The sequence below is a fragment of the Engystomops pustulosus genome, chromosome 1 (genome assembly GCF_040894005.1).
Source record: "Engystomops pustulosus chromosome 1, aEngPut4.maternal, whole genome shotgun sequence".
NCBI lineage: Eukaryota > Metazoa > Chordata > Amphibia > Anura > Leptodactylidae > Engystomops > Engystomops pustulosus.
Window position 1 is genome coordinate 229,591,325 of NC_092411.1, and position 25,447 is coordinate 229,616,771.

The window sequence follows — 25,447 nt, forward strand, 5'->3', positions numbered from 1 at the left end:
TACTAGCTGTAGTTCCCGGTATTGCCCAAGAAAGTAAATAACTGCTCTTAGTTATAACAAAATAGAATCGGTTAACAAAAAAATATTTTATATCTATATCTATGTATATATACATATATGTATAGAACCATGAAAAATGGCAGCACTCCAAGATTTAAATGTGGCAAAAACGTACTCGTTTATTCACACATGTGTCAAAGCTACGTTTCACTTTTGCAAGTCAGAGAAATCCACAGTAGTAGGCATCTCCGTTAAAATCATATCCTTTTTATTATTGTATAGTGGAACTACGTGTTTCGGCGCTGAACAAGCACCTTCATCATGTTAAAAATAAGAAAATGGAATAAAACATATAAAACACATTCAATGCTCTTTGGGTGAAGGAAATACGTACTGATGTTAACATAGGGAGACCTGTTTGTCTATCATTCATAGTGTCATCTCTGTGTTAGTAAAATAACTTCATTATAATTTCATATTTTCAAAATGGGAAGTACAATATAAGGTAAGAAATGTAAAAAATACTGAATGTTTGTTTGTTTATGAGTGTATAGTTAGCTGTTTGGGAGCGGATGTAATGTGGTGTTTGAGGTTTGCGTCTGTTTCCCTGGAGACCGGACATTCCGTCTAAGTGATGTTGGTAACTACGGAAGCCGACTGTGATAGAAAAAGGATTCCAATCATTCCGTCCTAGCTATGTTGATAACTACGGCAGTCGGCAATGGACAAAAAGGGGTTCCATCATTTTTCTGCTTGGTTGCTGGAGATGTCAGATGGAACGGATGGAGGATATCGATCTACCTCAATCAATCTGTCAAATCTAAGATAACAAACCAATATGGAACAGCTATATATCTCTAAAATCTTCTCTACCGTTCATACGATCCATCTGACGCCTCCATCCGATCCATCTGACATCTCCTGCGACCAAGTAGAAAAATGACGGAACCCCTTTTTGTCCATTGCCGACTTAGTTACACTTCTTGAGCTATACATATATGTATACATATGTATACATATATCCATCTCTCTCTGTCACTCACTCATTCTCCATGCCTGTCTCTCTGTCACTCGCTCACTCTCCCTGCCTGTCTCTCTTTCACTCACTCTCTCTGTCTGTCTCTGTCTCTCACTCACTCTACCTGCTTGTGTCTCACTCACTCCCTCTCCCTGCCTGTCTCTCACTTACTTTCCTTTCTTGTCTCTCACTCACTCTCTTTTTCTGTCTCTCACTTACTCTCTTTCCCTGTCTCTCACTCATTCTCCTTTCCTATCTCTCTGTCTCCCTGTCTGTCTCTCTGCCACTCACTCTCCTTGTCTGTCTCTGTGTCTCTCATTTACTCTCCCTACCTGTCTCTCACTCACTCTTCCTGCCTGCCTCTCACTCACTCTCTGTGCCCGCCTGTCTCTCTGTCTCTCACTTACTCTTTCTGCCTGTCTCTCACTCACTCTTTCGATCTCTCTGTCTCTAACTCACTCTCCCTGTCTATCTTTGTCTCACTCTCCCTGTCTCTCACTCGCTCTCCCTGTCTGTCTTTCACTCTCCTTTATTGTATCTCACTCACTCTCTCTACTTGTCTTGCTCATTGCCCCTTCTTATCTCTCTGTCTCCCTGCCTGTCTCTCACTCTCCCTGCCTGTCTCTGTGTCTCTCACTCGCCCTACCTGTCTGTCTATCTATCTCTAACTCACTCTCTGCCTGTCTTTCACTCATTCTCCCTCTACCTGTCTCTCGCTCACTCTTCCTGTCTGTTTTTTTGTCACCTACTCACTCTCACTGTCTGTATCTTTGTCTCTCACACACTCTCTCCATCTGTCTCTTTGTCACTCACTCTCCCTGCCTGTCTTTCACTGACTCAATCACTCTTCCTGCTGCATGTCTCTCTGTCTCTCATTTTCCCTGCAATCTCACTCACTTGCTCACTCTCCTTGCCTGTCTTTCTCTCACTCACTGTCCCTGCCTGTCTCTCAGTCACTATCCATCTTACCTCACACATAAGCTGTCATATGCTCATTGCCTATAGTAACCAATCAAAGCTCATTGTAATGACCTGTGGCAAAAGTTTAACCAATCACGGCTCAGCTTCTAACTGCCATGTTAATAAGTGTATTCTGGAAAGTGTGGGTTGAAAATTTTGATTCGAAATCAAGTCTAGTTAGATAAAGTGACTATACAAGATTTGGTGATTGTAAACGCAACGGTGCAGATAACTTTAGCAGGCATACATACACACATATACTTTATTGTGTACAAATCATGAGCTGCAACTAAATACATCCGATGCCACAAACTGACCCATTACATTTAATGAAATGATCATCTGACATCTCCTGCGACCAAGTAGAAAAATGACGGAACCCCTTTTTGTCCATTGCCGACTTAGTTACACTTCTTGAGCTATACATATATATGTATACATATGTATACATATATCCATCTCTCTCTGTCACTCACTCATTCTCCATGCCTGTCTCTATGTCTCTCACTCACTCTACCTGCTTGTGTCTCACTCACTCCCTCTCCCTGCCTGTCTCTCACTTACTTTCCTTTCTTGTCTCTCACTCACTCTATTTTTCTGTCTCTCACTTACTCTCTTTCCCTGTCTCTCACTCATTCTCCTTTCCTATCTCTCTGTCTCCCTGTCTGTCTCTCTGCCACTCACTCTCCTTGTCTGTCTCTGTGTCTCTCATTTACTCTCCCTACCTGTCTCTCACTCACTCTTCCTGCCTGCCTCTCACTCACTCTCTGTGCCCGCCTGTCTCTCTGTCTCTCACTCACTCTTTCTGCCTGTCTCTCACTCACTCTTTCGATCTCTCTGTCTCTAACTCACTCTCCCTGTCTATCTTTGTCTCACTCTCCCTGTCTGTTTCTCACTCGCTCTCCCTGTCTGTCTTTCACTCTCCTTTATTGTATCTCACTCACTCTCTCTACTTGTCTTGCTCATTGTCCCTTCTTATCTCTCTGTCTCCCTGCCTGTCTCTCACTCTCCCTGCCTGTCTCTGTGTCTCTCACTCGCCCTACCTGTCTGTCTATCTATCTCTAACTCACTCTCTGCCTGTCTTTCACTCATTCTCCCTCTACCTGTCTCTCGCTCACTCTTCCTGTCTGTTTTTTTGTCACTTACTCACTCTCACTGTCTGTATCTTTGTCTCTCACACACTCTCTCCATCTGTCTCTTTGTCACTCACTCTCCCTGCCTGTCTTTCACTGACTCAATCACTCTTCCTGCTGCATGTCTCTCTGTCTCTCATTTTCCCTGCAATCTCACTCACTTGCTCACTCTCCTTGCCTGTCTTTCTCTCACTCACTGTCCCTGCCTGTCTCTCAGTCACTATCCATCTTACCTCACACATAAGCTGTCATATGCTCATTGCCTATAGTAACCAATCAAAGCTCATTGTAATGACCTATGGCAAAAGTTTAACCAATCACGGCTCAGCTTCTAACTGCCATGTTAATAAGTGTATTCTGGAAAGTGTGGGTTGAAAATTTTGATTCGAAATCAAGTCTAGTTAGATAGAGTGACTATACAAGATTTGGTGATTGTAAACGCAACGGTGCAGATAACTTTAGCAGGCATACATACACACATATACTTTATTGTGTACAAATCATGAGCTGCAACTAAATACATCCGATGCCACAAACTGACCCTTTACATTTAATGAAATGATCACTGTGTTTCTAAGCAACAATGAAATGAGCAGCAATAGAAATTATATATATCCTGCACTCGAAAATATAAAAGGTTACAAAACTAAGACAGTATCTATGAATATGACTGTTCCTCACTTTAATAACAGTAGATTTGTTGATGAATCTAATCTTTATAATATCAAGAACAAAATCAATACCATGATTATTCCAGTTACTAATGGAATCCATTAAATGTATAAAATAGAATCCATTAATTCAGAGTATAATAGAAAAGTAAAGTCTTGTGGTGAAAATGATGCTTTATTGCACTGGTGTAACAAAATGCTTTTAGCACTAGAAAAGCAGTTTATATTAGTCAAATTGCATAGAAAATTCTGTACCATATGAAGTAAAGACAGCAAAATGTAGTTCATTATGTACAGTAGGCCATTAAATTTAAAAGTTTCTTTAGTTAAGTTGTAGTAAACTTTCTTTGTGGAGTCGAGGTCACTGAAGGCAATGATTTTATAGTGGACACCACATTCATAGAATAAAACTATATATATGTGAAAGAACTCTGGGTGCCACCAACATCTCGAACAAATCATTATACACTGATGTGTGCGAGTCCCTCAAAAATACAAGCAGGGATATATGAATATAGAAAACTTTATTATTAAATACTGTGCATACAGAATAAGTAATTTTCCACTGAATAGACATGCACAAAATGAAAAACCAGGGTAAGGGAAAAGCAAAAGTCAAAAATGTAAAAAAGTTTTTTAAAAAATAGTGGCCATAAACACACCATAAGGATAAGCAGCAATCAGCCAATTTTCCTTAGAGTCAATCAGTCACCCCCCCCCCCCCCCACTCCTCCAGTAAACCTTGGTACTTGTGACTCATGCACAAATAAACAAAAATGGAATACCAAACATGTAATTAAAAATGTAATGCTGAATATGAACGCACTAGGAAATACTGTGTCCTCCTATTTCCTCCTTGGCCACCTTACCTTTCCTTGGACCCCAATTTCAGGTAGTTATTTCATATTCGGCATTGCATTTTTTCATTGCTTATTCCATCACACCATTTTCTGATAGGGTTTGTAAGCTCCACTAGAGAATTCTGCAAATAAGTTTTCTAGGATGAAACAAGGAAAACAATGGCTAATAACATGGTGTGGGATTAAGCCAAACCAGTATATTTATTTTAGAAGGAACAGAGTTCCAACTGTAAAAAGCACTGTTTCGACATGGTTGTGTCTCTTCAGTAAAGGGAAGGTGTGTAATATAGCCACTTTACACATCATTAGTGTGGCCTTGACTGGAATGCGTACTTCAGTCCTGGGTATACGTTCAAATAAAGGATATCCTGCAGATGTTCTAAGAGCAGCAAATAAACCTTTGATGGAAATGGAGTGAGAAAAAAGACATTCCCTTGATAACAAAACATTTCAGTTAAAAAAGTTGCCAACAGAATTGGAGGAATAATTAAAAATCATGAACATGCACTGTCCATTTATTTTTAATGGACTGCACACAATTCTATTGACATTTATGAATTTATTCATGCAACAGTTTATGTAATAGCTCCGTATAACATCTTAGTAAAATCACAGCATGACCTAATCTTAACTATGTTTTTATGTACTCATATTCTCTTTAAAGGAAATTACCATCAAAATCAAGCAGGGACACTTACTCATAGGGGATTTTTTATCAGAAGTGCCAAAGAGAAAATCTTTTCCAGTTGCCCATGGCAACCAATCAGAGCTCAGCATTCATTTTACCACAGCTTATAAAATTAAAGCTGAGCTGTGATTGGTTTCCATTTAGTTTATATTTGTTATCCATGGCCTGCTTCCTTCTAAAATTAACATTTTAACAAATTATGCTAATGAGCCAGAAGGACTATAGGGGTGTTACCAGAGTACTTTATTGCTCTGTCTTCACAGGCATTTACACCTTTCCCCCTGCATCTCATCTTTCCCCCTGCTTCCTCACCACTTCCGATCTCATTACCATAATTTAAAATGTTGATTTTAGAAGGAAGGAGGCCATAGATAATAAGTAAAAGAATTTTACCACACACAGTCACAGTGCCTGGGTCTATGAGTAAGTGGTTTATCATACTTGATTTTGATTGCAGTTTTGATTTAAATCTATGAAGGGAAGCTGCTTAATTGCTGTAAATAATGCACTCATAACCGAAAATTAGCCATGGTCATATTTAGGAACTATACAGTAACAGGCTATTGATGTGATGAACACCTTTAAAATAAAAAAAAATTAAAATTAAAACACACAATTACAATATATCAATTAAATATTCAATGTCTGCTATTTGAAATGTAGGCAGTCTGTATAAGGTTAAGCAAGACAACTATGACCAGTTTGTAGTAGAAAATGATGGCATTACAATGATGGATTGCATTACACACCAGGCCTAAATTGTTTGTGGTCTGGTTGTAAGCGATAAGACACCTAATTAGCTTGAATCAAACCTAATTCAAAATCTGTTTAGCATGAATGATTGTTCAGTATTTTACTAAGATTTATGGCTCTTGTTAATAAGCATAATAGTTTTATTTTATCTCCAATACAAATTGATGACACCATTAATGCTGACTAAAGAGATAAATACGAGAGCAATGTTCATGTGAATAGCAGGTATTTAACAGTAATGTGCCTCTCCAAAATAAAATCATTTAGGTTATGTGACAAATCAATTCCCTTGTCACCGTACATGTTTCCTCTAGCGGTTGTTGTGTAACATTGTACATTCATGGAAATTTTAATTAAACGTTAAACTTGATTTGTTTTGGATTGTTTGTTTGTAGAATTATAAGACGGTTTATAAGTGGTTTATATTCTAAATGAGATATCACAAATTTTTAGCCAATCTGGACAGTTGTTGACTCAGTGGGCATAGAAGTGTGGTTTACAACCCCCTGAATGGAGGAACCTGACACTTTTTCTAGAACCAGCAAAAGGTTGAAGCAGTTGGAGGTATTGAGGATAATTGGTCACTCACCTTGAAGTGGCTTTAAAATATTTTCCTTTTCTCCTTCACTTTCTCTCTTTAACTGTGAACTAGTCTCAATTTTGTGAGGTACATCTTCCTTCTATTAGACCTATTGATAAATTCAAACATGTTACAATATGCCCTGAATTCAACAGAGATGCACCTGTTACATTGACATGTTCTGCAGCTATGCTACTCCTGCTGCTTACATATACTGTATAATACAGCTATTATTTTTAAATTCCATTGAATTAAAAAAAATTGTGAGCGGGGATACTTGTATATATAGATTGCTTTCTTCTGTTCTTGTCAGAAGCTATCTACTACTATTATTCTAATTGTTTTTATATACAACCACCTGGCAATTGTGGTTTTTTATATTAAAACATTAAAGAGAACCAGTCATGCAAATTAAACCGTCCAAATAAAAGTGTTCTCCTTATCCCTAAATTTCCTTTCCATGGCTGCAATGTTACAAAAATCAGTTTGTAAACCTATATGCCACTCGCTTGATGTGAGTCATTCACACATATTCTTGTGTATGGAACAGTGGGAGAGCTATGTTACATCATTGGGTACTTAAAATCATGTGACCAGAATTATATAATCAAAGGTCCTGTAACAACTGCACCATCTTCCCCATCTATATATCTGATTATATGAAATAAAAGCATGCCTCTATGGAGAATGGGGAAAAGTAGAACTGCATGGAGGATGGGTAGGAGTAGAAGTCCATGGAGGCTGCTATGATTTCATGTGATCGGATACATACATGGGGCAGATGTTGCAAATGTAACAGGACCTTAGATGATGTCACACTGGTCACATGACCTGCTGAGAAGAAACATGGGACATGAGGAGGGACCACGCAGTACATGCCCTCTCTGATATGCGATCTAATATACGATAAAGTTGATTTATGGGTATGTAAGGGAAACCATTTTAAGCTAAAAGAAAGGCGTCAGTTAGTTAATTGGGCACTATAGGAACCTTGTGGAACATTGTGAAAACGTGTAGACAGGTTACCTTTAAACTGGGTTCATGAGAAATTGGGTGGACACATCTTTACAGTACACAGAATCTCTTTGTGGGGGTTTTATAGACTAAAATTTAGGTAATCGCATCTCAGCCAAGAAGCAGGATAGCTGTAAAACATGGTTTAATATGTTGATATGCATGATTGTAAATAGAATTTGGCGATTTTTGGCAGGCTTCAGTAAGTTATTTCAGGCTATAGTTTGTGTGAGGTTTCATATAATGGTTTCAACTTGGTTGGATTTTTTTCTATTTGCAGTTAGCATTAGAAGTAATTAACACATCTAATGTTTAACCTTTTCTATCATGACATTTAAAATATGCATTGTTAGAGTTAATAAATATTAATATTTTGCAATTAAGTTGTAAAGCTTAGATTAATTCACAAAAGGTGCTAGTCATTCCCTGACGTTATCTTTGTTAAAATACAAAAACTTTTCTGTCAGCTTTTAATTAGATTATATTGGATTTTAATCCGAACAAGTTGTATGGAGATACAATAAGCTCTCTTGTATCTTTAGTAACCATTGTAATACATGCATTTCATGTCAGGCTTCTGCTAATAATTGGCTTCTTTCAAAGTTTCATAATGAACACTTACCATTTGATTCTTTGCAGTCTGTTGAAATCCATGTACCAAAGGCTTGTCCTGCTTTTGTGTCTGAAGAATAGATCTATATGGATAAACTGATTTATCTGACTTTCACATATCTGCTTCATAAATTTGTAATATTAAATTAAACATTATTACTTTGCTATGACAAGTTAATATTAAAGATTACATTTAGTTTATATTAATAAATGGAAGGGAAAATTGATTAATTTTAAACATAACATAAAATGTTTCCAAGCTGTAACTAAAAGCTAAAAAGTATAATAAATTAATATAAAATAGTAAAACTGAGAGGTGAATTGATTAGCATTGTACATTGCCCATTTATCACTACGTTGTCTGGTTTCTGTAATCTTATTTCGCATAGTCTGAGAGTCATTTATGTGTTTTTTTGCAAAGTGTATGCGGCTTTCAAATGTCTTGTACTTAGGAGAGGACAACGCTTCTGTCCGCAGACTCTGACATAAAGCCCGACTGGTGGAGAGCTGCAGTGATAGTTCACTTTGTGGAACTTTCTTTCATCTATCTACTGTATCTCCCGAGCTCAGTCACAGTGATCTTGGGGTTTTTCTTTAGTTCTCTCACCAAGGCTCTTCTCCCACAATAGTCCAGTTTAGCTTGATGGCCAGATTGTTGAAGAGTTGTGGTCATCCCTAACTTCTTCCATATAAGGATTATGGACCTCACTGTGCTCTTAGGGACATTGAGTGCTGCAGAAATTATTTTGTAATCTTGGCCAGATCTGTGCCTTGCCATAATTCTGTCTCTGAGCTCCTTGGGCAGTTCCTTAGACCTCATGATTCTCATGGGCTCTGACATGCACTGTGAGTTATGAGGTCTTATATAGAGAGGTGTGTGCCTTTCCTAATCAAGTAAATCAGTTTAATTACAAACAGCTGGTCTCCAATGAAGGAGTAGAACCATCTCAAAGAGGATCAGAAGGAAATATACAGCATGTTACGTAAATATGAGTGTCACAGAAAGGGTTCTAAATACTTATGACCATGTGATATTTCAGTTTTTCTTGTTTAATTAAGTAGCAAAAGTATCTACATTTCAGTCTTTTATGTGAAGATGCAGAATGTACATTAATTAACAAAAAATAACTTTTTAAAGTCACAAATGCTCAATAAAAGTTGCAAAAATAAGAGATAAACAGACAAATAAATAAAAAATAAATGACAACAAGCGTTTTTAGAATTATTCCAAGTGAAATTGGTTAAGGCTTTAGATTTATCATCTAGCTAAGTGCTCAGAGTACAGACTGTAACAATAATAAGGTTTTCATATTGGTCTATCCTATTTTTATATAAATTAAAACAGTTTATCATTTGAAGCCATATTCATGACTCTTTTGACCAATGTTTATTTCTGTTGTTAATCAATTGATATGGAAGTCTGTTTCTTTGATCTTAAAAGAAAGTTATCTAAATGATCAACTCATTTACTGTGTTATTATTTTTCTTGCTGTTCATTTTTTATGAGTGGTCCAGATGCCTGCCTGAGCGCATTGTACCTCTTGGCTTATGTTTCGTTATGGGGCTGTGACCCTCCGGACCTCTTGTATTGTTTTTATGTTCTTCTTTAATAAACTTTACTGAACCATAAAGGGTCAACGCAAGTGAATGTATTATACCTCTTCTAGAAACAATTGGTGCTATCTTAAATCTAAGCTGCATTAATAAATCTTTACATAAAGCTGTTCAAAAAGCTTTTCATTTCCTACTAGTAGTAAAGGTAAAGGAGGACAACGGACACAAATGTATACGCAGCATGTTTGATATATTTATTACTCCTTTTAAAATTAACCATTTACCCATTTGTTTTATTTTTCTTTTTTAGGAGAAAAGTGTAAAGCAACAGAATATAGCAAGATGAAGAATGCATTACTTGAAGCACAAAACCAGAGATATGTAAAAAATGATAAGGACAATATGGACAAATTTAGTCTCAAAAAGACTTTGGTAGATCAACTTTTTAAGCACTTTGATGAAGACAGCAATGGATTGGTGGACACTAATGAGTTATCTCAGGTAAAATTCTATAAATCAAGTTATTCAGTATTGATTCTGATTATTTATTCATACTATCATAAAAAAGTTGCATTTTCAACATAATATTGTAGGGGAATTTTGGACTTCTTGGTATTTACAATTTGCTATTTAAAAATGTTAAACGTTCTAAAAAAAATGGCACAAAAGCACTCAAGTGATCACTAAATTACAACCAACATAATAGAAATGACGAGTAAAAGTGCTAATCAAAGTAAAAGTGCTAGTTTGTATACAATTTTCCAAGACAATGGGGCAGATTTACTTACCCGGTCCAGCGGCGCGTTCTCTGCGGAGGATTCGGGTCTTCCGGCGATTCACTAAGGTAGTGCACCCGATGTCAACTAGGTGTCGCTACTGCGCTGGATTCCGTCGGAGTGCACTGAAGTTCATCGTCCTACACTGGGTGCAGGTAAGTGTGTGTCAAGTGACACCTTTTTTTTCTAAATGCGGCGGTTTTTCCGAATCCGTTGGGTTTTCTTACGGCCATGCCCCCCGATTTCCGTCACTTGCATGCCGGCGCCGATGCGCCACAATCCAATCACGTGCGCCAAAATCCCGGGGCAAATCAGGGAAAATTGGCGCAAATTGGAAATATTCGGATAACCCGTCAGAAAAACGCGATTCGGGCCCTTAGTAAATGACCCCCAATGGTTTAGGCTACATTCACACACCTGTATGGGGGGCGTATATATGGCCGACGTATATACAGCCTATATACCTCCCCCATACACTTCTATGGGCTGACAGCACCGCACAGGAGCGGCACGGTGCAGAACACGTGCGGCACTGTACCGCTTTATAGCCCGTAGAAATAGGACATGTCCTATCTTTCTACGTGATACGGCGGCGTGCGCTATATATGCCTATGGAGTGGAGCGGGGATGACCTGCGCTCATCCCCTGCTCCTCTCCACAGCGCCGATGTATGTCCAGTGTACTACCGTACGGCAGGCATACATCATGCAAATGTAGCCTTAGATTGAACAGACTTGGACTCAAACAGATTCAGACAGGAATTTGGAGAAACGTCTATGAAGCAAATCTTTAACCATTCGTTCATTGCTACTAGCAATCTTTGCAGTTTCTACACCACACCAGAAAAAAAATCAATATTGATTGCCTGCAGATAGTAATAAGAGTGTTTGTTTTCCCCAACTTTATTCTGCTAATTCCGCACAAACTGCATTAATAGTGATGAATGTAAAGCTATTCAATTATAATTAAAGTCATATAGACAATATATTGTATGTTAAGGTCTTATACATGGCTGATTTAAAGTTTAATTTGTATTTTTTAAGCAAGTATGCCCTAAAGCTGACCACTGTATACTTTGGTTGGTTGATAAAGCAAGACCATGCCTAATACACTGATTATTGAATACTGTATAAATATCTCAGCCATTTTAAAGGAAACTTTGTGGGATATTTGTCATATTTTCTTTAACTAATACATACTTGTAGTTATTATCAATTAGTTATAATCATACATTACATTTCTGTTGCCACATATGCCCTAATTGTGAGTTCTACTATCCAAATATATAGAAGAAAGGAGAGCATTGTACGGCTAGAAAAAAACGCAGGTCCATTCAGTCCAATCTATAAGAATTAAACAAATGTTTTTTTTTACCATAACATGTGATATTTTTGCTCTCAATAATTGCATCCAGGCCTTTCTTCAACATAAAAACAATAATTACCGTATATACTCGAGTATAAGCCGACCCGAGTATAAGCCGAGACCCCTAATTTTACCACCAAAAACTGGGAAAACCTATTGACTCGAGTATAAGCCGAGGGTGTAGTATACAGCCAGCCCCAAGTGGTATACAGCCTGCCCCCCCTCATGTATACAGCCAGCCCCTGCCCCCTCAGGTATACAGCCAGCCTGCCCCCTCAGGTATACAGCCAGCCTGCCCCCTCAGGTATACAGCCAGCCTTCCCCCTCAGGTATACAGCCAGCCTGCCCCCTCAGGTATACAGCCAGCCTGCCCCCTCAGGTATACAGCCAGCCTGCCCCCTCACGTATACAGCCAGCCTGCCCCCTCAGGTATACAGCCAGCCTGCCCCCACACGTATACAGCCAGCCTGCCCCCATGTATGTTGAGCACATTTTAAAAAAATAAGCTTAATTCTCATCTTCCGGCGATACTCACCCCCGATCCTCTCAATCCCCGGCAGCGTCTTCTGTCTTCTCTTGCCAGCGGAGGCGCGTCCATGCGATCTCCCCGCCGGCGCTCACTATGATGCGGCGGTGTCGCCGCTGATGACGTCACACCGCCGCATCATAGTAAGCGCCGGCGGGGAGATCGCATGGACGCGACTCCGCCGGCAAAAGAAGAAAGAAGACAGCCGCAGCCGGGGATCGAGAGCCACCAACGAGGATCGGAAGCCGGCGCCGTGGATCGGGGGTGAGTATCGCCGGAAGGTGAGAGCTAAGTTTATTTATTTAATGTGCTGAACATCGGGAGCCGCCGCCGATGGATCCGGGCACCAGAGGGTGAGTATTAACATTTATTTTTTTTAATTGACTCGTGTATAAGTGAGGTTTTTCAACACATTTTTTGTGCTGAAAAACTCGGCTTATACACGAGTATATACGGTAGTAGAATCTCACTCTAAAACCATAACATCTCTAAAACCAAGAAACATCTCATTGAGTGGTATGATTGCATAAAACATAACATTTAAACAGATCATATTAAAAGAGCAAACAATTAAATGGGGAGTAACGTCTATGGCGCCTGGTCACTGTGCGGTGAGCACACGTTCTGTATATTTTGCCATGTTACGGTGCTGGCTGCTCACTTCTCTTTGGAGAGAAGTGAGCAGCCAGCACCGTAACATGGCATGTTACTGTATGTTCGCCCAGGCTACGGGCTGAGCGAACATACGTTGTGTGAATGTACCCTAAGATGGACTAGGCATGACTAAGCTTACTTTCTTTGAACAGAAGTAAATTTTATCTCTTCAGTACATTTAAATTGGATACTGTGATTGTACTAAAATTATTAAAATTTTCCTAAAAAAGTTGTGTTGTCTGTATTTTAATGTCTTGTATTGTATTAGTCTGAAAAACATTTTACAATGTTTACCAAAACATTATGGACTAGTGATTTGATTTTTGTTATTGTTTAACACAATACCTCTTAACTTTTTTGAACTTTATTTCTTCATGACACATTTTTACTGAATGTGAGTTTTGTGGTTCTAGGTGATGAGACAGGAAGGTTTCGGAAGGAATATATACGAGTGCTCCTTATTTGATATAATAAAGTATGATGATTTCAATAGTGATAAACATTTATCCCTGGATGAATTCTACAGAGCATTTCGTAAGTATATTATATAATTATACTTTTGTTTTCTGTGTTATCACAGTAGTTGGTTAAGCACCAAGGTAAATTATATGTCAGATGCTGTTGTTAATGACTTCACATTTAACAAGGCTGTAAATTTAAAAGGGTTGATATATGTTTTTAATAGAAAGGGCCTATATTGGGTTGCACACAGGTTTTTCATGCTGAACACATGTTTATACACAGTCAACCACTTATTTTCAGCACACTGAATAAATGAATGTCCTGTCCTATATTTAAACTTTTTCCATTCTGGAAACAGTGCTCACACTAAGGAAATTTACCGCCTCACAGCCAGCCAACATATATATGGAGAGCGCTCAAGGAGCGAGTCGATAAAGTTGACACCTGTCGGTAACTGCCTTGGTCGGTGCTGGCACCACAGTCAAACCCAAATGCAGCACCAGATAGTGCTGTCATGGATGGCAGATACCCCTTGGAAGGTACCCCCTATGATGAAATTTGAGGATGCTGATTGGTTGCCATGACAGCTGGAAGATTTTTAAAGACTCCCATTGCTGTCATTCAGACTTTAATACATAAGCAATATATTAACAATGTACTGCAATACAGTATGTGATTAGACCCCTTAGGGTCTAAAGTTTTAAAAAATATGAAATAAAAAAGACTAGATATTTAAATCACCCCCTTTCCCTAGAACACATACAAAAATAAACAAGCAAAATAATAAACATGTTGGGTATCAGATCAAAATATAAAAACAATTATTTTTGGTGGTTAACCCTATATTGGAAAATAGTGCCCATTTTGTCTCCATTTTATTAAAAAGTAATCAAGATGGTATTCAAGAAAACATCCTATCGCAAACAATTACATCATAGACAGCTCAGTACAAAAAAGTTTTAATGCAAGGTTTTTTATTTTTTTCAAAGGTATTTAGAAATAGCTAAACTATAAAGGGTTTTTTTTGGAAATAAAGGTTCATCCAGCACCATGATAAAAGTATTTTCACACTTTATTCTTCATCTTTGAAAAAATAATTTCCGTACATGATACATACATTGTAACTGACGCGTTTTGAGCCTTTAGTGGCAATGTGCCATCACTCTAAAGTATGTTGCAAACATATTTATAAAAGCAATTGAAGCCTTTTACTGGAAAAGTAGATTCTATAAATAAATGAACTGATGGCAGTAACTTAATTTGAAAATCTGCAACAATATTTATCAGAATATTAAAGAAATCAAACAAAAAGAAAAAGCCCATAGGTACAGAAAATGTTACATATTATATGACCATACTTAACATGTGAATACACGTACAACACATGGTCCTTACACATGTCCGGAGAGAGCTCGGGGGCTGAACCTGATTTGGCACCAATCGTGGTTGCCTTTTAAGTTCCTTGGTAATACACAACCTTGGTATTTAAATGGCAGTGGTGCAAAGGAACCGCTCTGTTAACAAAAATCAAAAAAGGCTGTTTACTTAAAAGGTTAATAAATAGAATGCTAGTAGAGCGAGTATCTATAAATCACAAAAGTTTCAAATATCAACTATCGTGAAGATGCCTGAGGTTGTTGGAAGGTGAGAACACCTGGAACGCAGCACCTCAATGTGTGTATCGCTGTTTGGAAAAGGCTTGAATCGATTTATTCTTCCACCGTGCTTGTCACTCAACACTTAAAACCACTTATTTAGTTAAGGTTACAGATCTTCATCAATTACTGATGTCTCATTATTATCTTATTCCACATAACAATAAGCAACTTCAAGGCTTATTTTGTTCTGATGGCAATATGGAAACATTCCTACAGTACATAGGAAGGATACATCTTTTCTTTTTACCAGCAGGGATTTGATTCCTTGGTCTGCTGCTCAGACAGGTATTACAAAAGAGATGGCCATTATATTGAAAAATAGACTAGATTTGTCTTTACAACACTTGAATGACCAAGGCAATGTAACTTTTTATATCAAAAAATAAAAACAAGGAACCTTACTTTTTTTATTTTATCTGGTAAAGGATGATGCATATAAAGTATGCAAACTCTGTCCCTTGCATACATCAAAAATGTTGCTCTCCTTTGTATATAATATACATTGTTAACCCTTAAAATTGTTACAAATCCACATCTATCATTTTGCATCACAATTTTAGCTACTTAGTGACCAACCATACAAATTATTTTAAGTCTATCACTAAGGGTCTTAGACCCTTATTTAAGTGATCAAATGATTGCATGTAGTTATGGGAGTGAAAAAAGCTATACTAATGTCAATTAAACTAAAAAGTTTTAAAAACCCAGCTTCCCTATCCATATAGCATTTTAAATAAAAATGCCTCCATAACATCCTGACCAAATTAACCTATTGTATTATTTTTCAAGTACGATGAACGGCGAAAAAAAGTCATATGTTTCTCCAGTAGTAGCTGCCTCCAAAGGGTTCTCCAGTATTATTATTAGTATTTTTTTATTATGGTCTACTGGTGGGCTCTAATAGTCTTGTGTGTCTGCTCTGGCTCTCTATAATTGTCTAGTCTGAGCACTATATTTATTAACCCCTTAACGCTCTGCGCCGTAGCTCTACGACGCAGAGGTATAAGGGATGTGTGAAGAGGGCTCACGGGCTGAGTCCTCTTCATACAGAGGTGGGGGTTTTTGCATTTTGCACAAAACCCCCACCGCTAATAACCGCTGTCGGTGCTAGCATCGATCGCGGCTATTAACCCTCTCAACGCCGCCGGAAAAGTCGCCGGCGGCGTTTAAAAGACGTCATCGGGGGGCGGCGATCGGTTACCATGGTAGCCTTGGGTCTTCTTTTGACACGAGGCTACATGGCTTATGCAGGTTCGTTACAATGAGCCAGTGGCTCATTGTAATGTATGACCTGCAAAAATGCCATATATTGCACTACTGTAGTATTGCAGTATATGGTAGGAGCGATCTGACCATCTAGGGTTAATGTACCCTAGATGGTCTAAAAAAAAAAGAAAAAAAAAAGAAAAAAAAATGTTTAACCCCTTAACGCTGAAGCCACTTTTCACCTTCCTAACACGGCCCATTTTTTCAAATCTGCCCTGTGTCACTATAAGTGGTTATAACTTTGGAACGCTTTAACATATCCAAGTGATTTTAAAATTGTTTTCTCGTGACACATCGTACTTCAGGTTATTTGAAAAATTTTGGTGGTATGTTTTGCATTTATTTATGAGAAAATCAGATATTTGGTGAAAATTTGGAAAAATTTTTGATTTTTGAACTTCAAAATGTTCTACTTTTTCCATACATAGTCATAACCGCAAAAAAACGTAATAACTAACATTCACTAAATGTCTAATTTATGTGGACATGGTTTTTTATGCATACTCTTATTTTTGTAGGATGTTATGGGGCTTTGAACATTAGGTGCGTTTTTTCACATTTTCATAAAAAACGCAAAATCCTGCTATTGAGGGACCTGCTCAGGTTTCAGTCACTTTGAGAGACCTAAATAAAAGTAAACCCCATAAATTACCCCATTATAGAAACTACGCCCTCAACGTACGTGAAACAACTTTTATGAAGTTTGTTAACCCTTTAATTGTTTTACAGGGGTTAACACAAAATCGGATGCAATTTTGAAAGTAACATTTTTTTGGCTAAATTAATATGTTTTTCAAAAAATGTACAAATTCTCAGTGGATAAAATACCAAAACGCTCCACAAAATTTGATACCCAATCTCTTCCGTGTATAATAATACCCCATATGTGGTGGTAACCTGCTGTATGGGCACACGCCAGGGCATCGAAGGGAAGCTGCGCCATTCAGAGCAGATTATGCATTGTCAATTTTTATTGGCTATACAATCTTTATTTTTTTGTCAATTAGGACATATAAGGGCTTATTTTCTGCGACATGAGATGCACTTTACAAATACTTCATTTTAGTGGGTCATTAGCTTATTGATGAGATTTTATTAACTCTTGAATGTATGGGTGAAAAGAAAATTGTCAATTTTGGTTACTTTCTTTTCGTATTTTTTGGGGGTCGTACACCGTTCACTAAAAATACTATATTATCTTCATTCTATAGGTCACTACGATTATGGTGATACCTCATTTATATAGTTTTTCATTTATTTTTACAATTTTACTGGATAAAAACTAATATAGAGGAAATCTCATTTGTTTTTGCATCGCCATCTTTTCGGAGACGTAACTTTAATAATTTTTGGTTGACAGAGCTAGTTTAGGGCTTATTTTTTACGTGTTGAGTTGTTCTTTTCAGTGGTACCATTTTTGCGCACATAACTGTTTTTGATCACTTTTTAGAACATTTTTGTGTAGAGATTTTATGAAAAATGTACATTTTTGGCGTGTTTTTCGGGTTTTGTTTTTACGGCGTTCACCGAGTGTGTCCAATAATGTTTCTGAGTTATTGTACGGATTGTTACGGACGCGGCGATACCAAATATGTGGGGGTTTTTGGCGATTTTGTGTTTTTTTCACTTTATTGCATGTGTATAGGGAATATTTGTGTTTAGGGGACTCTAACTTTATTTAATTAATTATTTTTATTAAAAAATGATTTTATGTAGTGTTTTTAACATTTTTATTAACTTTTACAGGTTAGCTTGAACAAGTGATCCACTGATCACTTGTTCAAGCTCTTCTTCACATTACACAGTGTAATACAGATGTATTACACTGTGTAATGTAACACACTGAGCATGCTGCGCATGCTCAGTGTGTTACAGCCGGGTTCTGTCAGAAGGCAGGACCCGGCTCCCGGCAGGAGGATCGCGCAGCCCCTGGCACCGGCAGTCCCGGGGCTGCGATCGGAGCAGCGGACCCCCCCGGTAAGCGCCGCGGGGGGGTCCGATTCTTCTGAAATGCCCCTTGCACGCCGCGGTCAGCGCGACCGCGGCGTGTCAGGGGTTAACACCCGCGATCGGAGAAATCTCCGATCGCGGGTGTTAGAGGCAGGTGTCGGCTATAATATATATCTGACACCTGCAGCTTCTGGCGCCGGCTCCGTTCAGGAGCCGGTGCCAGAAGCATGACGTAATAGTACTGCATTTTGCGGGAACGCACCTCCCGCGATGCAGTACTATTACGTCAAATGTCGGGAAGGGGTTAAAAAATAAAAAAAATTAATAAAATATTAAAAGTTCAAATCACCCCCCTTTCCCTAGAACGGATATAAAACATAATAAACAGTAAAAATCACAAACTTATTAGGTATCGCCGCGTCCCAAAATGCCCGATCTATCAAAATATAAAAACAGTTACGGCCAGCGGTGACCTCCGAGGCGGGAAATGGCGCCCAAATGTCCGAAATGCGACTTTTACACCTTTTTACATAACATAAAAAATTAAATAAAAAATGATCAAAATGTCGCACAGACCTCAAAATGGTAGCAATGAAAACGTCGCCTCATTTCGCAAAAAATGACACCCCACACATCTCCGTGCGCCAAAGTATGAAAAAGTTATTAGCGTCAGAAGATGGCAAAACATTTTTTCCTTTTTTGTACACATTCGTTTAATTTTTGAAAATGTATTAAAACACAATAAAACCTATATAAATTTGGTATCACCGCGATCGCACCGAACCAAAGAATAAAGTAGGCATGTTATTTGGAGCGAAAAGGGAAAGTCGTAAAAACTGAGCCCACAAGAACGTGACGCACGTGACGTTTTTTTTCAATTTTTCCACATTTGGAATTTTTTTCAGCTTCGCAGTACACGGAATGTTAAAATAAATAACATCACGGGAAAGTAAAATTTGTTACGCACAAAATAAGCCCTCACACAGGTCTGTACACGTAAAAATGAAAAAGTTATGGATTTTTGAAGTTGGAGAGCGAGAAATCGGACGAAAAACCCTGCGTCCTTAAGGGGTTAAATAGAAGAGAAAAGGAAAAAAGCTAGCTCACCTATAAACTTGTAGCTGGCGGAGTACAGAAGGGGGAACAACAATGGATGAGTAATGGTGTGCCAAGTATTATCCAATCAGCTACTGAATAGCTTTATACAATAGAACTAAAGATATCTCCAGAACTTTAAATAATAGATATATCTTTAATTCATTTTGTCATAAAATATACAAAAAGGGCAGCACAATATGCACACCTACGCTTATAGCATTGTGACTAGTAATAAGCGGATCCAAACTGCAAAGCTTGGGTCAATACTGAACTTTGTAGGTTTGAGTACCCCAGGCTTGACCTTAAACTTTATTATTATTATTTCTTAAAGATTAAGATAGGTGCTTGCACCAAACAAGGTTTTAGTATTTTGACAGGTCTGCTCATCACTAATTGTGAGTTCTTAGTCATATTCTCATGAGTTTGAAAGTCGTAGGTCCCATAGGTCTACATATAGTGTGCTTCCATTTTGTATATCTTTTTAATTACATGAATTAAAGCTAAAGTTTTTTAATATATTCTTTTCGGAAATCTCTCTTGTTCCACCATATTTATTGTCTGTTTTGGGGTATGAATTTAAATTTTATCACCAGGTCTGAGGGTCTATATTATTATTTATTGCTTGGTCGGGGTTCTCAATTATTTATTGACTGAATGCTGTATTTGGTTTATTTTTTGCTGTACTGCGGCATTTATCATTTCTGGGGTTGTACTGTACTGTATTCAGGTTTTTGGGGCATCTAGGGTGCTGGTAATTAGTGCTGCCCCTTGAAGTTAAGCCGTTTGACAATATGGTCCTCAGACTAATAAAGGTTGTGCATCCTGTGTTAGATGGACAAATATGAGATTATCTATGATTAATAAATACACTGCAAGGATAAATCTGTTACTAATAATCAATTAGCTATACAGTAATTGTTTTTATATATCAAACTATGTGATATTTTATATAAACATGATGCACAGTTAAAGTAGAGCATCAGAGTTGTCATACTTTATGTGGGAATAAAAATAAAATGAATAAAAGAAAAAAATATTCTGCTCTGGGAATTGGAAAAGATACTGAAGTCTCATACATACTTTAAAACCTGGGATCCTAAACAGAACACATGAACAGAAATGGGTTTTCTTGCAGTGCAAGCTATTTTTCATTCGACAAAGGTCTATAGTGAGATCATGATTCTTATGTTAACTGTGAATAATCATTTGCTATAAAATGATTCAATGAAGACAGAATTACAAATCTAAATGTATTAAACATTGTCAATGAACTCATAGATTGAAACATTTATTTAAAATTCTCTTAAAAACATAACAGTTTCTCATGTGGATAGATAAAATAAACGAGTCATGGTGATCACCAGAACACTAAAGATCTGAACGCAGTCATACCTATAACATTATTTGAAAGCCATTCAAATTGGAACCATTACCAATACAATATTCAGATACCGAAAATCCAGTAGATCCCCTAAGAAAATGGGATCATCAATTTCACTGTATTTAAGTTTGGGGTTTGTTTCAGTTTCCTGGTACTTTGTACAGAATATTAAACACTTATAGGACTTTTTCAGTTTTTGTTTTCAATGTTTATTACATGTACAGCCCTTTTGAAGGGGATCTAATATATTTCTCGAAAGATAAAATATAACAAGTTATATGGGGTTTCTGGAGATAGATGGTTTTATAACCAATCAGCCCCTTTGAAGGAGATACACCTGCAGCAGTTGTTGACCTACAGTGCATTAACATGGAGACCAAACTAACCATAGGAGCTATTACTCTGTATCAACTAACACTACTGACAAATATGATGTGGTTAACAAGTTAAAAGAGTTGCCTGGGAATAAAAAAAAATATATGGCGGGAATGGCTGTAAAAGCAATAACCCTCTTCTACTCTGCTCTCTCCATATTTGGGTTCACCCAAGATGCTGCCGGTCACTGTTTGTATAGAGAGGCCGGTGGTGCTGTAATCCCACAAATTATGTAAACACTGGATATTCTAGCAACATAAAGTACATAAAAAAAGTTCTTCTAAGGTCTTCTTCTCTGGAACAACATTTCAGTTGAATAGGTTTGCTAGTTAAACCTTTGTCTTTCTTTCAACTTTACAATATTAGTTTGATTCACACTGCAGATTTCAATGGAACGTTTGCAATTCACCAAAAGATTCTTAAGAGCAGAAGCTCCGCAGTAAGCCAACAAAATTTAGTGATAAAATAATGTAGTTTCCTGGCATCGTATAATAAAAACAATTGTATCATGCATAAAGAACACGCAGTTCGAAGAAAAAGTTAACTGTTAAGTCTTACTCATGGCAAAACAGGAGATTCATATTCTTGCTAAAGAAATTGAACTTTTCATGCAGTAATATGTGTCATGTTCCTGGAAAGGGTTCCTGTAAATAGCTCACTGTCCAGGTGGTCGTACCACACTGTTTCCCTGTGTTGGTTTGAAAATAAAAGTAGATTTTAACTCACCTACAAGTGCTGAATCCACCACACATTCCTGTCCATCTTTGGATGATTTAGATAATTTCACTTCAACTGCTGACCACCACATTTATCAATATCATCTTATTTGGATTACACAATAGACCAGTCAAATAATATTAATCAGATACCTGTTGTTCCATTTTAAATGGTCGATTTATTAATAATAAATCGAAAAGTGACACAAAACTGCAAACTGTAATACCGTTACTTGGTAAATCAAGTATACATAATTATTTCCTCTAAATAACACAAAATCATTGATGCAGTCACATGACCTGGGCAAATGACTAGGTTTCACTTGTAACCTTCGTTAGAATTTTAAACATAAGTTTGGTATTTGAGAAATGAAAACAGACTGACTTTAAACCCATAGCGTAATAAGACGTACCTGTACGTTTTATTGCGCATGGGGTAGTATGAAGAGGGTTCACGGGCTGAGCCCTCTCCATACATGCCGGGTGCTTGCTTCACAATGAAGCAAGCACCCGTCACTAACACCCGCGATCGGTGCTTGTGCAAAACTGCCGGCGGCACTAACGAGCCAGCGGCGCGTGGGCGCCGCCATCTTGGCTCCGATCGCTGCTCCCCGTGACGTCATCGGGGAGCGGCGATCCGTTGCCATGACAGCCTCGGATCACACAATGATCCCAGGCTATCATGTTTTAGGCCATCTATTATAATGTGCGATCTGCACATTGTAATAGATGGTGTGCAAAATCCCCATATACTGCCATACTGTAGTATGGCAGTATATGGTAGGATCAATCAGACAACCTAGGGTTAAAGTACCCTAGGGAGTCTGAAAAATAGTAAAAAATGTTAATAAAAAAAAAATAAAAAATTATATTAAAAAAAACTAAAAATTCAAATCACCCCCCTTTCCCTAGTACTGATATAAATATAAATAAACAGTAAAAATCATAAACACATTAGGTATCGACGCGTCCGAAAATGCCCGATCTATCAAAATATAAGAATGTTTTTTTACTGCGTTTAACCTCGTAACGGAAAATAGTGCCCAAAGTCGCAAATGGCATTTTTTTGCCATTTTGAAAAATATAAAAAATTCAATAAAAAGTGATCAGAAGGTCGTACAATTCTAAAAATAAAAGCATTGAAAACGTAATCAAAATTCGCAAAAAATGACACCACCCACAACTCCATACACCAAAGTATGAAAAAGTTATTAGCGCAAGAAGACGGCAAAATGAAGAATTTTTTTTTTGCACAGGAGGTTTTAATTTTTGTAAATGTATGAAAACATTATAAAACCTATACAAATTTGGTATCCATGTGATCGTATTGACCCAATGAATAAATTAGACATGTCATTTGGAGCGCACAGTGAAAGACGTAAAATCCATGCCCACAAGAAAACGGCGCAAATGCGTTTTTTCACCATTTTCACTGCATTCAGAATTTTTTTCCCGCTTCCCAGTGTATGGCATAGACAATTAAATGCCATCACTATGAAGTGCAATTTGTTATGCAGTAAACAAGCCATCACACAGTTCTCTACATGGAAAAATAAAAAAGTTATAGATTTTTGAAGGTGGGTTGTGAAAAATAAAGACGCAAAAACGAAAAAGGGCCTGGTCCTTAAACGGTTAAGATAACTAAGGGGTCACAGCATCAGAGAACTGAATAAATGTTATTGTTGCATGAACAATCGTTATCCTATTAATTATTTTTAACCCCTTAATTACTTGGCCTTTTTTAGTTTTTTTCACTTCCATTTTTCACTCACCACCTTCAAAAATTTTTTTTATTAACTTTTTTATTTTTCCACATAAAGAGCTCTGTGACAACTTATTTTCTGCGTAACAAATTGCACTTTGTAGTGTTGGTATTTAAGATTCCATGCCGTGTACTGGGAAGCGGGAGAAAAAATTTCAAATGCAGTGACAATGGTGAAAGAACACATTTGCAACGTTTTCTTGTGGGCTTGAATTTCACTCTGCACACCAAATGACATGTCTACTTTATTCTTTGGGTCGGTACGATTACGTGGATACCACATTTGTATAGGTTTTATGATGGTTTCATACATTTAAAAAAATTAAAGCCTCCTATACAAAAATTTTGGGGGGGATTTTTCCATCTTCTGGCGCCAATAACTTTTTCATACTTTGGTGTATGGAGCTGTGGGTGATGTCATTTTTTGTGACTTTTGATGGCGTTTTCATTGCTATAATATTTAGGACTGTGCGACCTTTTGATCACTTTTTGGAAAATTGTATATCTTTTCATTACACAAACAATATCAATTACCCTATATACTTGTTTATAAGCCAACCTGAGTATAAGTCGAGGCCCCTAATTTTACCACCAAAAATTTGAAAAACCGATTGACTCGAGTATAAGCCGAGGGCAGGAAATGTGGTATAGCCAGCCCCTGTAGTATATCGCCAGCAAGCCCCCTGTTCTATATAGCCAGACATCACCCTGTAGTATATAGTCTGCCAGCCACTGTAGTATATAGCCAGCCAGCCCCCTTTTCTATATAGCCCAACAGTCCCCTGTAGTATATAGCCCGACAGCCCCCTGTGGGATATAGCCAGACAGTCCCCTGCGGTATATAGCCAGAAAGCCCCCTGTGGTATACAGCCAGACATCCCTCTGTAGTGTATAGCCAGACAACCCACAGTTTGCCCAGCACAAAAATAAACTGACATACATTCCGGTGTGTGGCTCCCCTTCTTTCTTCTATAACAGCCAGAAGAGTATGTAAGTGGGGTTTTTCAGCACAATTTTTCTGCTGAAAAACTCAGCTTATACACGAGTATAAAGTGGACAACCACATTAGGATTAAAACCCTTGACTGGTGTGCACTTTAGAGATATAACATGTCAAAAAGTTAGTATTTTATTATATGACAAAGATAATGCATAAAAGTCATATCTTGATCATCTTAAAAGGTTAGCATTCTGCTGATTACAGTCCTTTACAATCTCTTGGCTATGAAAGCTACAAATGTGAGGGACAATAGGAGTTGCCTAGAAACAGATTATTACTTAGACTTTCAAGTAATGAAATTTAAATATGGTTTTTTAAGTTCAAACAATGATGATATACTTTAAATGTGACATTTAAATATTTTAGATTTAAATGCTTGAATGATTCCACAAATGTACATAAATGTTATATTCTGAAATCTGAGTCATTCTTCACTGTCAGACATAACGCTACTCTTATAATGTGCTTCTGTTTTATTTGATTATACAATAAGTTCTACTTTTAATTTACTACAATATGCATTCTATTCCTATGATGGTAAAATATAAATTATCTTATTTTATTTTAAAAATAAAACCAACCACCTCTTGTATGTAGAATGTAAAAAAGAACAAGC

The 25,447-nt window shown here is 37.5% G+C and overlaps 1 protein-coding gene across 2 annotated transcripts in view; it reads left to right on the plus strand.

The window, feature by feature from the left end:
* FSTL5 (follistatin like 5) overlaps positions 1 to 25,447 on the plus strand; it is a 335,086-nt gene that overhangs the window by 177,516 nt on the left and 132,123 nt on the right. For both annotated transcript variants that reach the window (XM_072120407.1, XM_072120416.1), the window contains exons 5-6: positions 10,154 to 10,344; positions 13,578 to 13,698. In XM_072120407.1, coding sequence (XP_071976508.1) covers positions 10,154 to 10,344; positions 13,578 to 13,698 — 312 coding nt within the window. The remainder of the gene's footprint in view (positions 1 to 10,153; positions 10,345 to 13,577; positions 13,699 to 25,447) is intronic.